General features: G+C 39.6%; 1 protein-coding gene and 1 pseudogene across 1 annotated transcript; both read left to right on the top strand.

Moving 5' to 3' along the window:
* The first annotated feature begins 1,983 nt into the window (after positions 1 to 1,983).
* LOC127637284 (ankyrin repeat and SOCS box protein 12-like) lies at positions 1,984 to 4,374 on the top strand (annotated as a pseudogene).
* Positions 4,375 to 4,720: 346 nt separating this feature from the next.
* LOC127634757 (APC membrane recruitment protein 1-like) lies at positions 4,721 to 15,791 on the top strand. The gene is made up of 2 exons (XM_052114434.1): positions 4,721 to 4,806; positions 9,012 to 15,791. Exon 2 carries the CDS (start codon positions 9,124 to 9,126, stop codon positions 11,956 to 11,958), a length of 2,835 nt encoding a protein of 944 aa, XP_051970394.1. The 5' UTR covers positions 4,721 to 4,806; positions 9,012 to 9,123; the 3' UTR covers positions 11,959 to 15,791.
* The last annotated feature ends 1,792 nt before the right edge of the window (positions 15,792 to 17,583 follow it).

The following is a 17,583-nucleotide window of genomic DNA, read 5'->3' as shown; positions in this document are numbered from 1 at the left end:
AGTCTCCGCTCCAATTCTGGTTTATTTACAAATACTGGAGTGAAGTCCTTCAACCTATAATAGCTGTATAGTCATTTTTCTTTTGTATGATATAATATCTTTATTATCTGGCGTTATTCAAACATTAAATATATTGAAGAGTCTAGTTTTACTGTATTTTGTGGGCTTTAACTCGTTTCTTAGCCGACTAGCTAGCAGCACTTGCTAGTGCATTGATGATCAAATAAAGGGGCATAAAGTTCATAAAATTAAACGTTCTTTCAAGCTCGTTTTGAAATCTGATACATAGATTTGTCACAAAATCATAATTCTCTCTATAATACTATTAATTTCCTCAGTAGGGTTTGTTATTGTGGAGTAGTGAACTGAAAGTGCATAATTCATCGTTTAATGTAAAATGAACTGCAACTCATCGTGGACACTGTGGCTGTGTGTCAAAAACCTAGTGAGTAGCCTCTTAGACTTAGCATTTTTGGCATTATATTTACAGATAATTATTAACAAACTTTTCAAGTCATATAGTTACTACATAGGCTTCATTCTAATACTACAACCGTTGTTAAAACTCGTGTTCCATTGTAAGATTCCCATGTTCTTTACTTATTGTATATTGTGTATTCTATATTGTGTGTATTGTCTACTGTACATTGTATATAATTATTGTGTTGTGTAAGTATGTGTACATTTGATATGTAAATTGTGTTGTGTAAATATGTTGTTTATTGTAATTGGTATATGTCTCGTCATTGTCATGACTGCTATGTTGCTCGGAACTGCACACAAGAATTTCACCTACTGTTGCACTTGTGTACATGGTAGTGTGACAGTAAAGTGATTTGATTTGATGTCTATCATGCTCTTTATCAAACTCTTAGTATTATGTCCCTTTACAGTAAATCACTATATCCCTCTAACTAGTAAACCTGACTGCTTATACTCAGAACACTCTCTGACCTGGTGCCTTGTGAATGTAATAGTATTGTCATATTAATATGCTAAATACACAACTCATTTAAAATAATGTATATAACTACTTTTTTGATAAATGTAAAGTAATTTTAGTTTTATTTAAAATATGCTTTACTTGCAAACACTAAGTTATACAGTACTTTCCTGGAGGCAATGTGCATGATTGCTATGTATTTTCATCACATGATTCACCTGCTTGCTTGTCGGTGTTTTGAATCCAGCTTTGCCAAGAAAAACTCCCTTTAGCAGCCTCACTCCGCTCTTTCTCTTTCATCTTCTTTTTTGTGAAAGTGTGGTACTATAAACCATGTGCAGCACACAATTCGAATATATAATGTGGTGCCTGATATGCTGACCTGGTGTTATTTAACATTAGTTCCAAATTAACTTAAGTTTTATCACTTTTATAAACCGTATAGGACTGCTGGCTTTATATAAGTTTGTATACTTTAATACACTGTAAATTGTAGAAAACTGCTTGCTTCATATATTCAGTATAAGGGCTCACTTTATTATTCTTTATCATATACTGTATATTATAACTTTATGATTTAGCTGTGCAGCAATTGTAGTAATTGGACAGACTACATTTATGTTTGAATAACAACAAGGAAAGAAAAGTATAATTGTTTTAGGAACTTGCGTTAGCTATGTTATCTGATTGCACCTTATGAACTAATGCACGTTTTTAATTAGGGATGCACCAATGCCACTTTTTTATTTCCGATTCAATTCCGATATTGGAAATCTCGGTATTGGCCGATACCGATCCCAAGCCGATACCAGAGTTGTTTTTTTGCATAATCAGTTTAGAATATCTTTACATTATTGTGTGAAACTTATTAAGAGTATTCTTTCATATGTAAAGAAACACAATCCTCTAACTACACATTATTTCAATATAAATGTATAGCTTATTAAGAAACACTTTATTATTAACTAGTATACTGGATAATGTAGCAGCGATATTAACAGTAATTCCAAGTCTTCATTAGAAAAGTTGCTTTGAATAAAATGCACGAGTCATATGAACTGCTGTAATGGTAATTTATGGTTCTTTTATGTAATTTTTGGATCTTGACAGAAGATCTTGCATCCCTATTTTTAACGCATTCGGGCCCACTCAAGCAATGCCAATGCTAATTAATGAGCATTTCTGATGCTTCTCGACCTGCTCAAGTGTCAAGCGCCCCTCCCCTGTCACTCCAGATCTGCTGCCTTGCAAAACAAGAGACAGGATGGAACAGTCGAAGACCGTAATCTAGCGCACGTTTAAAAAATTACGCAGAGAGTGTTTTACTATTCATCATGTCTTAATTGCCTTGACACTGTGGATAAAAAGCATCTGCAAAGTGACTATTTTCAAATATAATTTCTTTCTCCAGAGGGGCACCTCAGCCCAGATGGGCAAAGGGGCAGGCTTGGGCCACTAAGCTACTTCCATGCAAGTCCCTGATGTGCATACACTTTAATATATCTTTTTATTTTCTTCTGCAGTGCTCCTATTCTCCAGCTGCCGCCGGTGAAGGAGGATGAATCAGCTGCTGAAAATTTGGAGTTGAACCAAGTGTTGGCTGATGATGACCACTTCCTGTTGGCTGAGCTGCTCTCACAAGAAAGCTACAGGGTGCAGTAACCAGCAGGGTGGTTGGGGCATCCCAGATACCCCGTTACGCATGGCAGCATCTAAAGGTACAAGTAACGTCCCTATATGCACCCTCTAATATCCTTCTGCAGATTTCTTCAGACTTTATTGTCTTTTTTTCATGCAGGTCACCTGAAATGCCTGCAGTTGCTCCTGGCACATGGGGCAGAGGTGGACTATCTGGATGTAAAGGCCCAAACTCCTCTTTTTACAGCTGTGTGCAGGCGTTACTTGAGCTGTGTGCTCGCTCTGCTCCGTGCTGGAGCTAACCCTAATGGAAGTCACTTGAACAACAGCTCACCTGTGCTCACCGCCGCTCGGGAGGGAGATCCAGAGATCCTCCGCCAGCTTCTTCAGCATGGGGCAGAGGTCAACGCAAGGTCTAAGGTGACATTGTGGGCTTCAGGGGTTGCGGTGTCCAGCGGGCCACTATACCTGTCAGCCATATATGGACACCTGGACTGCTTTAAAATGTTACTGTTATATGGGGCTGATCCGAACTATAACAGTCCAGAAGAGAAGGTAATTGGCAAGACCACACAGCAGAAGACAGTCCTGGAATTATGCTTGAGACACGGCTGTGGAGTCGAATATATTCAGCTGCTCTTAGACTTTGGGGCCAATGTCTACCTGCCTACTCTTATTATACAGAAAAGCACCAAACAGAATGAAGCTGTTGAACTACTGCTGAGAGAGCGAGGTGAGAAAAAGGGAATGTGAGATAACGAGGGAAGAATGTAATTTGTGTTTGAAATTCTTCAATTTTAGCCAGATGATTTTGCAGGATGGCATGTGAACATTGTAAATATGCTGTAAATTGTTTTGCTTTTTTAAAGATCTCTTTACCTTGTTTTCCTCCCTCTCTTTCTCACAGGGAGTCCAAAGCCTTTGGTGTCTCAGTGTAGATTGACCATCCGTAGACACCTGATACAGGTGAACAGGATTCTGTCTATAAGTTCTCTTGAGATTCCGCCCAGGCTCATCAACTATCTCAAACACAAGCCAATGAACAGCACACTGGTTCACTGACAAGCCAGTACACACTAAGCTGTGCCTTTTGTAAAGGACAGACTGAAAACAAGTGGTTCGACGCACTGCTAACCAGTTTATGTCTACAAAGTGTATTAAACTGAAACACCTTCATGCATTAATTTGCTTGAATGCCGTTCAAATTAGAACGAAATGTGTAACCATATCAAGATTGTTGTCATAAGTTTAGTTTAGCCTAATGTTCTACCTTTAAAAGGTTATTTTATTATTTCTCATTCTAAATTCAACCATTGTAAAAGGAGTATTTACGTGCTCAATTGATTTTGTAGATCACATAATGTGATGAACATGGAGCTTTTATCACATCATGCCTATAACCTGATGTATTTTGTTAACAGTAACTGCATGATGAAAGATATAAAATTCTTGTTAACTCTCATATTAATCATAATATGACATATTTAATCTCTTCTGTGATGTATTTGTCTCTGTAAATACCTATGAAGAGCCGATGTGCTCATCCAACAGCTTTCATAAAACCAGCAAGGTGCTGGAAAAAAGTGTTCATTCTGTTCATTCTGCAGTTAAAGGGTTTGAGTTTCTTCATAATGAGCATGTTTTCCAGAGCAACAGTAATATGTAGAAATCAACACCAATGTTGCGGTACCTTGCTAGTTCAAAAATAGATATACACTTTATTTTCTACAGAGGTATTTTGTTTAAATTACCAAATTGTAATTATGTGCAACATCAAGCTTATTTATTTATTAATTTTCATAAAATTGGACTGCAGAAATTCACTATATTTACTGTGGTATATTTTATATTTATTCTCAACAAAATCTACATTTATTGGGGAATTCAAGGTGCATACCTAATTTCTGCCACAGTTATTGTTATTTCAATCCATAAACTATGATTATAATATTTTATGTATTGTTGTAGTGTAGAAAATGTAAAGCACATTCATTTAGATGAATGGATTAATAAATCTAAGTGATAACTTTTAATTGACACGTTGGAACAAATAATACCAGTCCAGTGCCATACTACATTTCCCAGAATGCACGTCGGATGGAAACTCCGCCTGCCGTTCCAGCGCTCAATGAACAAATGAATCAGTCTACAGAGCTCCTGCAGCGCTGCTCGAGGAGAGAGCGGATCACTGCACGTTTGGTCACTGCAAAAGATGATAAAATAACGTAAGTCTCGCATATGTTACCACCTCCGTGTATTATTTTGTGTTTCATTCGAAACGGGCGTGAGTGAGCTCACGAAAACTGCTGTGTCTGCACGTCAGTTACATTAATGTGTGTGATGAAGCTGGTTAGCGTCAGCGCTAGTGCGCGTTTAGGCGCAGTGATGGTGTCCAACTACGTGCAATCTGTTGATATGTTTTTTTTTTTTTTAAATTGGTAGTAAGCCCAATACAGTACTGGGTCCAGTTGCTCCTCTGGTTCTTGTTTGTTTTAAATGCATGAAATAACTTTGTGTTTTCATTTGTTTATGCTGTACATATATGTGAATGATCAGGCCCGTAGCGTTCCGTTAGCTTTTGTTTTGATCGCAGATGTAACCATGCGGAACTAACGCGTATGTGTTTGCGTATAGATCTCAATGCTAAGCTGTTACATTGAGTTGTAAGTGATCCTTTTTGCTTCAGTATTTATTTGACAAACTCTGAGTCTGTCACGATCTGTTGCAAGATGCACACCAGTTTCCAAGGAAATTACCTAAAAAAACAAAGACTGTAAGCGTACAGGGTTGCGTTACCCATAAGCGTCGTAAGCATAGTAGATCGTAGAAACCAAGGCGCCAATGGTTACTACGATCAAATACAACTTGCGACGCATCCCAGGGCGTGTGTTTAATGAAGTCCTGAGCACGTTAAATCTTTTCAGTCTAACCTGTGATCGTGTTGTACCAACAACTTATGCTCTTATAAATTGACACTATAAAATGTCAGTATGTCTCTACACTGTCGAGTTAAACATGCTCTGTGCCTGCTCAAAATTAAATGTAAAGACTCAAAATCTGACAAAATTGCAGCCCCTAATATCAAACGCAGTTCTGATGCTGCTTTGGTTATGTGTAAATGAAATGCAGCGTCAATAGCCTTAAAGGTGCACAGCACTCAGTAACTTTGTTCGTGTCATCTTGGACTTACAGTGACCGCTAGTGGCCTGGATGCAGCATAATTCAAAAGCAATAGTTTTCAGTGTAGAAATTGTAGAAATTCGCAATCAGCCATGACGAATGCAAGAGTGACAATGTGCAACGTCAAGCTGGTCATGTGATTCTAAAATGGCAGCCCCCATGAGTGCACCCCTCCACCATGTAGAGTAAAACAGCTTTGGAACGTTACTGATATGACTAATCCTAATCTTATGTGAGCAACTTTATGCATACATTTCTAAATTACAATTATTTTCTTTCAGTAAAACTTTTTAATGGGGAAATGAGTGCAACTTTAAACCTTGTTGTTGTAATGGTAGAGAATGTACTTCTAAATTTAGTCTTATAGTTAACATTATATCTTCATATTTTCATTAATTACATATTTCTATACTCATAATTTATATTTAAAAAAACATCTCATTACATTTTTGATACATTTAAACTGCTGTGTAAATGCATTTATGCCTGCTCTGAGAAGCATTAAACAGTTTAAATACAACTTAATGCCACTTCAGGTGCAGGTTTTGTGTCACCTTTGCAGTGCAAAGATGGCTTAAGAGGTGTTTAAGGTATCTACCAAATGTAGGGCCAGTTTAGCAGCTAATGAAACTTATGTTATGTGTGTCATTATAAAACTGACAGTTTCGGTCCTAGATGCTATTTGGTCAATACAATTTTCTAGCCTGGTTCCAGCCATGCTGAACTGCACAAATAGTAACAACTATGGTGTGAAACACCTGTGCACTGTGCATATCACTATGCATCACACGCAGAATAATTGTGTTATTGTTTGCATTTTAGGGTACATGCTTTCGTTTGTTTTGTTTATATGTACTGTCTGATAGCGGAAAGATTACACTTAATTAATTTAATTGATATAAATAAATATATTTTAATAAATTAGTTAGAGATACACCGATCGACCAGCCAGGGACCGGAATTAGCCGATTTTCCGCATGCTTGGCCGGACCGGTGACCGGCCGGTCAGCCTCACGTCTTTCCGATTCCAAGCTGGTCCGTTTTGTTGCCAGCGGCGCAGGCAATATTGTCACAGCCGCATGTAAATATGTCATTGGTGTGGACGATCTTCAGTGTGAGTGAAGGATACATAAAGTTCGAAATGTGTAATAATTGTAAGGCCAAAGTAAACCGTTGGGGAACCACCACAATAACTTTCGGAACAACAAACCTAATTAGACATTTAAAACACCATCACCCAGCTGAAAATGCCCATTTTAAAAAAGAAGCTAAAAAGGGAAAGCGGCTAAAGCTAGCCAGAGCTCAGAGCTAGCCACAAGTCAGCAGCCTCTCTTATCATTCCTTGGAATGAGCAGCGAAAAGACCAAAGCAATTACGAGGAAAATTATGGAATTCATGGCCCTGGATGACCAGCCGTTCTCCATAGTTGAGGACAGAGGGATCAGAAATCTGATAAATTTCCTCAATACAGAGTAGGTGGTACTTTCCTTGCCAGGTCACAAATGATTTGTAATTTGTATGATGTGTCGATTGTGTGAGTAGGATGCGTTTAATTAAAGATCTGGCAACTGGACCACCTTGGAATTATATATTGATGTGATTATTCATATAACGTGGTTTGGGCCATACAAATTACGGGATTTTTTTGGGAGAAATAACAAAACGGGAGACTCCCGGGAAAAACTGGAGTGTTGACAGGTATGGTTACAAGCCGTTCCTGAAGCAGTGCTCAGTTTTACAACTGATATTTGGACATCTAACGTAAGTTGAGCGTATTGGACACTTCAGTTTTTCAGATCTTTGGAATTGTTTTGTTAGACGAGTAATCAAGAGAAAAAGGTCAATTTATAAAAACAGTGGGGAATGACATCTGTTATATAAAGCAACTCATTTGCAGTTAATTGTTATTTCTACCTCTTTCCAGTCACAGAGCACTTTATTTTGAGAGCTGTTTAAAGGGGTCATGACATGGGTTTTTTTTATTGTATTATTATGTTCCCTTAGGTGCAATTATAGTATTAATATATTTTTTTTTAAGAAAAACTTTTAAAATCTAGTGATTTATGACCTTTTCCCACCCTGTTTCTCATCCTCTGATTCAAACAGTCTGTTTTGGGAGCGTTTTCCATTTAAGACTTCAGTGTTAACGCCCACTGTTATGATTGGCTAACGTCAGTGCCTATGTATCAATTATTGGCGCCCCAGCCAGAACAATATGCAAGTAAACTAAGTAAAAACACTGTGATTATTCATAATGAATGAAATTGCGCTTTAAAAAGTAGTTTAAAGTTGAAAATAGATTACTTACAGTTTGGCGTCGTCGTTGTTCCCAAAATAGTCGACACGGACTTATCTATGAGCAACAGTTTTCTGGCAAAGCCAGCATCATATTGAGATTTGTTCTCAAAACAGTCATCCTTAAAATGTACAGAACAAACGCTTAAGTTAACACTGCCGTGACTGGGACGTCCGCAAAAATAAACTGCATCCATTTTTCCCTGACGTCTGGATCTTTCGGCAGCTTATTCAGAGGTTTTGTTTGACCACAACCAGGAACAGCACATCTGTGTGGCATCGTAATTTTCCTGTGCACAAGTAGTCTCTGTCAGAGCTCGCTGTCCATCGACTGAACACTTGTGAGGCGACGGCGATACTGAAATGAGCGTAGTTGTCTTGTGCTGGAGGCGGTCATATGCAAACGCTGGTACGTCACTTCTAACCGTCACGTCACTTCTAACCATGAATCCAGAACGAGCTGTATTTTGAGCTTGATTAAATAAATGATTCGTTTAGAATGGGGAGGACGTCTTAAAATATTAAACTTGCAGGACGTTTTAATGATACAAAGACCTCTTATATACCAAAAGATCAAGGCAAATTTGGTTTCTCATGTCATGACCCCTTTAAGTGAGAAAAGATCCTGTAACTTAGTGCAGTTTGGGGAAAATTGTAATGTTTAATAATTTATTTTATTATGAAAATAAATGTTGCATTGGTATCGGTAAAAAATCGGTATCGGCAGTTCACACTTGCAAAAAATCGGAAATCAGAATCGGCCAAGAAAATTGCAATCGGTGCATCTCCAAAATTAGTCCATATTATGTAATAACCATATTCTAAGTGCAATGCAAGGCACTCAAGGATGTGCCAAGCAATGTAATTATTACATTCACAATATATCACAGTCTTTTGTTATTTGTTGCATTCTTTTTTGTTTCTAATGCTGTCCTAATTTCTGTTTCTTACACAGGTGTAACATGTCTGATAAACACTGTCCCAGTCAGTGCCAACCTGCCCTTCTGGGTGGGTTATTTATGACAAACATGCTTCATTAGCCACTGTCCACAGACACATCTGTCACCATGGAGACTGCCACAGGAAGTGAGGATGTTGGGGCAGCAGGGGGGCAACAATCAGACTCTGTTTCCCATGATGCTCCACAACCTCAGTCACAACCTTCAGTGAAAATACGCAAGACTGGTTTCAAGTTTTTTGGTGTTCGAAAGAGCTTCTGTGTCCTGCCAAGCTTTTTTGGTGGCCTTAGCAGAAGTCAAGGAAAGGGCTCATCCAAAACAGGTGTAACAAAAAGCCAAACATATGATGGGGTGAGCAGAGCATGCTGGGAAGATCTGGAAAGAGGCAGCGCTGAAGTGGCCTCAGGGGACTTTGAGTTCTGCAGCTCTAGCGAACCACTGAAAACACAGGAGGATCACAGGAAGTCCCAATCACTTCCGCGGCAGCGGAGAGGTCTTCGGGGTTTCTTTAGCAGCATAAAAAGACACAAAAAGAACAAAAATGTTGTACTGGAAAAGCGTGAGACACTTGAAATGTCCTTAAGCCTCTGTGCCAAAACAGTGTCTGGTGCCCTGTTGAGCGTCAGTGATAGTAGCGATAACTATGGCGACAGTCAGGGCAAAAAGTTGGTACCAGATGTGCCTAACCAAACCGCTGGCAGTGGGTGTATAATGCCATTGGCCGCCACTGCTGCTGAATGTACAAAAGATGTAACTTTAGTGCCTGAGAAAAGCAGAGGAGAGATGGATAAAAGGAAGAGAGTAGAAGAAGAGGAGAATTGGCAAGAGAAGCAAATCGAGAGGCGGAAAGGAATGACTACATATCATCAACCTTTGTCTGCTGAGTCTGATCTAGACCGTTTGGCTGAGCAGAATATGGACATACCAGATAGGGAGCTGCCTGCTGTATCCTGCTCATCTGACAGTGTGAACTTAATGTTTGGTGATGTTTCATCATTGAAGAGCTTTGATTCGCTGACAGGTTGTGGAGATATCATTGCAGACCAGGATGATGTCAGCGTTGCTGAAAGCACAGTGTCTGGTGAGAGAGGTGGCCGAAATGCTGGAAAGCGGAGCTCCTGTTTTGTCACGTATCAAGGTGGAGGGGAGGAGATGGCAACACCTGGAGAGATGGAAGGAGATTACTTGCAGAGCTTATGGGAATCAGAAGCTATTGATGAAGTTTGCTACGTCTCCTCGGACAGGGGCTCAGACAGCCCTTCACTCACTCCTGATCAGCAAATCAGCTCCATTCGTGCAAACACCAGCAGCAGCCCATTGGACATCACAGAAATGGCCCTGAGCCCCGCTAACCTTTTGAGCCCTCAGAGTGATCGTCAAGAGTCTGTACCCAACAGTGACGAGGGATACTATGACTCCACCACACCAGGAATGGAGGAGGAGAATAGAGATCGTCCATATCAGGAAAGGCTTCCACGGGACAGCTACAGTGGCGATGCCCTTTATGAACTTTTTGAGCCTGACGATCGCCTGCTCAGCCCAACTATTCCTCCTGCAAGCTTGCAGGGTAATAAGAGTCCAACCAACCCTCTGTACACCCTGGCATCCACTGCCCTAGAGACAGGTGCTATGGAGACGGAGGAGGAGCGTCTGAGCAAGATTCAGCATGCCCTTCTGTGCTGTGAGCTCCAAAATCTTAGAAGCCCATCCAAAGACCAACTTCTGTTCCATGATGACTGCTTCTATGATGATTCAGGTGCTACCACAGGCAATGGTAAGACGGCTTTAGAGGAAGTTATTAATCCGCGCTATCCTCAATCACCACCAAGATCCCAGGCAGAACCAGTGAAAGAACCAGTGCCTCAAAGCAGGGGTCAGATCCAGGGTAGTCCATTGTTTGAATCTCATGCAAGTTCAGGGCTTAGCCCAAATGTTCCAGAACTACCCAGATTGCATAAATCCAAGGATCAAAGCGCCTTTCTGCCTACCAGAGGCTGCAGCAAATCCCAGGAAGAGCTGATGGTCTGTTTTTCCCAAGCGCTGGTAGATTTTACAAAGAACACCCGGCTTTACTGTAACTCCACAGAGAGTCTCGATGGCTCTGAGACAAGTTCTCCTTTTGGCCCAAGTCTGAATGCCCTGCCTGCCATTGTCACATTCGACGTGGTCGACATGGAGAATGAGTGTGAATGTGAACAGCAGACCGAGCTTGTTGAGGAGGAGGAATCCCCTTATGAGCCCTGTGAAGATGATGGCTGTTACCTGCAGCAGGATGCCTTTGCAGAGTGTGACCAGCGTACCATTGATGCCTACGAACAAAGTCTGTTGCTTAGTAACGTGTGGGGCATCACCAGCCTTCCACGGCACCTCAGTTTGGGTCGGCCATTTCCCCCAGTCCCTGCCCCATTAGCACTAAATCGACGCAGTCGCTCACTTGATACGGACAGTCTGGAGTTTCAGACTAGTGAGTTTTACACCTATGACTCAAAGAGTAGGACTGGAGAATGCAGTGACGTGGCGTTATCACGCCAACCCTTCAGGGTAACTGTGGATGGTTTGAGGCGGGGTTGTGGGCGGGACTTTGAATCTGCCCAGCAAAGCAGCTCCTCACCTCAGCAAGAGCTGCTGAAGTTACCACATGTGAGCCAATCCGTTATTAGACCTTCACATCTCCCCTTACAGAGAAACTGTCATAATCGTAACCTGGCTGGTGTATTCAGAGATGATGGTGAAGGGGAGATTTTGTTTGGAGGAGGGGATGCGCTTTACCCCTGCAGTTACCCCCCAACAAGCACTCAGTGGAAGAATCGACCTGTTGGGGTCACTCAGGGTGTGCCCCACCTTTGCTCTGAGCAGTCCGCTAATCTGAGAGAAATTAAAATAAAGAGCAGGAGTGGGGAGAATGAGGGGACTTTACCATTAGACCCCCCAAACCATAAATAACATACAAATTACTCTCCTGCTCAAAATAAAAAGAATAATGCAGTTAGAAAAGTCTTGTCACTAAAGACAAAGCTGGATGTTTACTGACACTGAATTTTATCACACAATTGCACCATACACTCACTGTAGTTGCTGTTACTGCTGGATAAGCTATAGTATTCCTTTGTGATATACTTTGTATATTTTAAGCTACATTTTAGCTTCTGTGAGTTTAAGAGGAAGTGTTTATCTGTTGTCTATATACAGATTCCATATTGCTTTACATATTTTGCCAGTGACCCAGGTATTTTGTTTTTTCGCTATATGTTTTAATTATGTTTGCAAAAAGACCACAATCCTATGAATGAATTATTTTAGCACAAGAATGAAAAATGTGCTTCATTGGCACATTCATTAGATTACTGAGGAGGACCTAGTTAAAGGTATAGTTCACCCAGAAATGAAATATCTGTCATTATTTACTTATACTTATGTTGTTCCAGACCTCTATGACTTAATTGCTTTATTGGAACACAGATGCAGATATTAGGTAGTGTGTTATTCTCAGTTACCATTCATTTTCATAGCATCTTTGCATAAAATGAAAGTGAATGGTGACTGCCTAACTTCTACTTTTGTGTTCTATGGAAGAAACACATAAGGGTTGATGACATAAATGATGACCGGGTTGACTTTCAAAGTATACTTTTTTCACCTTTTTTACAAACACATTCGACAGATGTGTGCTATGACTGCTTCGTGATAATCTTTTAAAGGCAGTCAATGACAGGTGCATGTGCTAATGATTCATATAGTCGAGCACTATCCGCTAAGCTAGAAAATCCGGGCCCCATAAAGACAGTCCGTGCAGACTACTGCTGACGAAATTTACATCACTTCAGACAGTACATTTTCCGATCAGCAGCACGGATAACTGATGTATACTTTGGCTTTATCTTTAAAACATAAATTTTTTTTCTGAAGCAATAGATTTTTTTCTTGTAATTGAAAAGATGCTGTTACAAGATTTTTATGTTTACTTCTTGGAATCTCTTATGATGCTAGTCACACATTTGTTTTCTTATTTAATATTTACTTTTTTTTTTTATCTCAAAAGAACACTAAAATCTATTAAGTCACATATTCAGTATTTGGTGGCATTGCCAACATTTTTTGCCCAAACCCCTAGTAATCTTGTGTCGACTATTTACATAAGACTTGAACAGGACAGCAGAGACATTAAAGGGATAGTTCACCCTGTGAACTGACAATTCTGTCATCATTTACTTGCATGTTGATTAAATCCTGACAAATTTTTCTTCGGTGGAACAGAAATGGAGGTTTTAGGAAGAATGTTAGCCTCAGTCACCATTCACTTTTGTTGTTTGGAGAAGAAAAAATGCATTGACAGTAATTGTGACTTAAGTTAACATTCTACCTAACATCTCCTTTTGTGTTTCACGGAAGAAAGGAAGTCATAATGGCTTCAATCAAGATATGAGTGAGTGAATTATGACAGAATTTTCATTTTTGGGCTAAGGTTTTGCATTTTGGGTTTCTCCAATTTGAATTACTTGGGGGTCGATTTGCTGAAATATGTAGCCATTGTTTAATTTCCTTTTTTTGCTGCAAAACAGTATGTGTTTAGTTGGATGTACAGTTGAAGTCAGATGTTTACATACACTCAGGTTGAAGTCATTAAAACAATTTTTTTAACTACTCCACAGATTTCATATTAGCAAACTATCGTTTAGGACATCTACTTTGTGCATGACACAAGTAATTTTTCCAAAAATTGTTTACAGTGTGTTTCAATTTTAATTAACTATCACAATTCCAGTGGGCCAGAAGTTACATACACTAAGTTAACTGTGCTTTTAAGCAGCTTGGAATATTCCAGAAAATGGTCAAGCCTTTTGGCAATTAGCCAATTAGCATCTGATTAGAGATGTACTGAATTGGAGGTGTACTTGTGGATGTCATCATGGGAGAGACACATTCTGTCTCCTAGAGATGAATGTAGTTTGGTGTAAAGTGCAAATTAATCCCAGAACAACAGCAAAGGACCTTGTGAAGATGCTGGTGGAAGAAGGCAGACACGTATCTATATCTACCATAAAATGAGTCCTATATCAACATAACCTGAAATGCTGCTCAGCAGGGAAGAGGCCACTTCTCCAAAATACCATTAAAAAGCCAGACAATGGTTTGCAAGTGCACATGGGGCAAAGATCTTACTTTTTGGAGAAATGTCCTCTGGTCTGATGAAACAAAAATTTTACTGTTTGGCCATAATGACCAACGTTATGTTTTGAGTAAAAATGGTGAGGCTTTCAAACCGAAGAATCATCCCAACTGTGAAGCATGGGGGTGGCAGCATCATGTGCTTTGCTGCAGGAGGGACTGGTGCACTTCACAAAATATATGGTACTGTGAGGAAGGAAATTTAGTGGATATATTGAAGCAACATCTTAAGACATCAGCCAGGAAGCTAAAGCCGGGTCGTAAATGGGTCTTCCAAGTGGACAATGACCTCAAGCATACCTCCAAAGTTGTGGCAAAATGGCTTAAGGACAACAAAGTCAAGGTATTGGAGTGGACATTACAAAGCCCTGATATCCAAAAATTTGTGGGCAAAACCGTAAAACGTGTGCGAGCAAGGAGGCCTACAAACTTGGCTCATTTACACCAGTTCTGTCTGGAGGAATGGGCCAAAATTCCAGCAACTTATTGTGAGAAGCTTGTGGAAGGCTACCCAAAACGTGTGACCCAAGTTAAACAATTTAAAGGCAATGCTACCAAATACTAACAAAGTGTATGTAAACTTCTGACCCACTGGGAATGTGATGAAAGAAATAAAAGCTGAAATAAATAATTCTCTCTACCATTAATCTGACATTTCACATTCTTAAAATAATGTAGTAATCCTAACGGACCTTAGACAGGGAATATTTTATGATAAAATGTCAGGAATTGTGGAAAAACTTAGTTTAAATATAATTGGCTAAGTTGTATGTAAAATTCTGATTTCTACTGTATGTGATCCAGTTATCAGCCATATATGGATATTTGCATATCCTGATAAATTTCAGCATACAGTCTGTCAAGTATGGCTCAAAGTCTTCAGTAAATGTGATCTGTGTAGTTTATAATCAAAGGGTACTGTCTTGAGTCCTTTTATTGATAATGTCAGAAAGCCTTTAATGACAATATGTGATTGTTTTTCATTGTTGTACTTGAGTCACGATCATTTACCCTCATCATAATGCCAAATTCAGCTTTACGCACTTACCGTTTTTAGTCAGTGCTTATATTTAGCTCTTAAGAATGAAACAATATTTGTGAATCCCTGCAATTAAATCAGTGTTTGTTTGATATTGAATATTCCAGTTCTTTTTATGTTGTTTTTGTATTTGGTAAATTTGTGATTGAAAATGAATGTCCAGACCCAGACATTTTCACTGAAATAACCAAAAGCATAGGAATTTTTTTTAAATTCTTATGTATATACACAGGCAAAGAATGTTTGAATATCTCTCAACATTTCTATTTTTTATTTTAAATACTTGAAAACAGGATTAAAACGCATATCAACCCGATTACACGCCTTACACAATGTCATCCCACACACTGTAGTCAAGTAGGCACATTCACACACAGGACTCAAATTTGATTGAATCATTCCTTTACTGGAAATAAACCCTTTGAGAGATCAGTATTGCAAGTTTGTGAGTTCTTTTTTGAGTACCATCCAAAGTGTTGTTTTGTTATTCAGTGACTGATTTCTGCTACGTAGGGTGTGATCCTTGATCAAAATCATGACACAATATTTCTAACCATTCAGATTTTAGTGATAGGGAAAGGGTTAGAGAAATTTAGTTTTAAATGATGGGGATGAGTAATGTATGACATCTGACCACACTAGGACTGTCTGTGACCAGGCTGTCCCCTGCTGGCCCTGTCTCATAGACTAACTGGAGAGTAAAGAGTAACAGGCCAAAGAAGATTCATCTGCAATTCTTTCTCAAATGCAGTACTGGCAGGAAAGACAGAATCAATGCATTTTCTGAATTTGGTTGGAAGTGTCTCACTCGTATATTTCTCTGAGCTATATGGCATTGCCTAATTAGCAGTGCTAATGCTCTGTTTGACTGACAGGTGGTCTCCGCTCTGAAGTCAAGGAGGCTCCAGTTGTCATGGAAACTGTCTCAAGCTGTCGCCGCTGCACGTCACACCGTTAAGAGAAGCGAAGAACAGATTAAGTGCAGGCAATTCCTGACTGACAGCAATTTATGTATCAGATTGTCTTTGCCCCCCCTTCTCTTTTTTGTTATACTTGTCAGTATACACATGCTTCATGTGAATAAATCAGCAATAATTTGCATGCACACGTCTCTGTAAACAACATGTATGTCTCCCTCTGCTGGTTGAATGATCTAATTAAAGATCAAATCACCTTATTCAAGGTTGCGCAATCTTTAGTTTTTGACTGGAATGAAAACCAGGCTGTGAGGGATAGACTATCTCTTCAATGGCACACAACGTATAAGATATGCAATGCTCCTCGATCTCATATAGTTTTCATCAACTAATTTTGTGTAGAGTTTTTTTTTTATCAACTGAAATTTCTTGGAAACATTTTTCCAATGTTTTTCCAGCAGAGTGATCGTAAAACACATTAAACAGCTGTACAGCCTATTGAGATGGTGTCTATCCCTCACTACCTCATTGTAATTCCCGCCAAACTATTTTTGGTCTACACACTAATATAAAGAACAACGCTGAAATTATAATCTTAATTTTGATACATTATTTTAGCATTAATATTAAATTATATCAAACAGGAGGACTTAATCATAACGGTCTTACTGTATAGTTTACAAATGTAACCATCTGTCTTAGTTTAGTACCATGTGTGCAGAGGCCTGAAAGTTTTACTAATTACTAACTTCAAGACACCATCCCCCAACCCTGTAGGGAACAAACCACTGACTGATGACTGAATGTGTTTTACTGTAGATTTGAGTCTACAGTGCTACTCAACCTGCACTTAAGATCTGTAAAGAGGAGGTGTGCCAGGGCTTTTGGAAACAAATGACAAGGTAAGCACAGGGCCCAGAAGGTGTTTCATCCACTTGTCTAAAATCCTGTGCTGACTAGCTGGCCCCATCTTCACACAGATCTTCAACTGATCACTGGAGCAGTGTGATGTTCCCTGCTGCTTCAAACATTCCACTGTCATCCCTGTCCAAAAGAAACCCAAGATCAAAGGACTTAATGACTACGTACTCACTGTAGGATATCACTGAACCCTTTCTAGATTCCCTTCAATTTGCTTATAGAGCAAACAGGTCTGTCAATGATGGAGTCAACATGGGATTGAATCATATCTGGACAGACCAGGTACATCTGCAAGGATCCTTTTTGTCACTTCAGTTCGGCTTTCAACACCATTATCCCAGCTCTCCTATGGAATAAATGAACTCAGCTGTCTGTTCCCACGTCTATCTGTAAGTGGATCACTGGCTTTCTGATGGACAGGCAGCAGCTAGTGAGACTGGGGAAATTCACTTCAGCACATGTATGATCAGCACTGGTGCCCCCCAGGGATGTGTGCTCTCCCCACTACTCTTCTCCCTGTATACC

Source organism: Xyrauchen texanus, chromosome 4 (genome assembly GCF_025860055.1).
Source record: "Xyrauchen texanus isolate HMW12.3.18 chromosome 4, RBS_HiC_50CHRs, whole genome shotgun sequence".
NCBI lineage: Eukaryota > Metazoa > Chordata > Actinopteri > Cypriniformes > Catostomidae > Xyrauchen > Xyrauchen texanus.
This window is presented reverse-complemented; position numbering and strand designations above follow the sequence as displayed.

What these genes read in the sequence shown, in the direction of transcription:
- LOC127634757 (XM_052114434.1), top strand. Translation starts at nt 9,124, where the DNA reads ATGGAGACTGCCACAGGAAGTGAGGATGTTGGGGCAGCAGGGGGGCAA.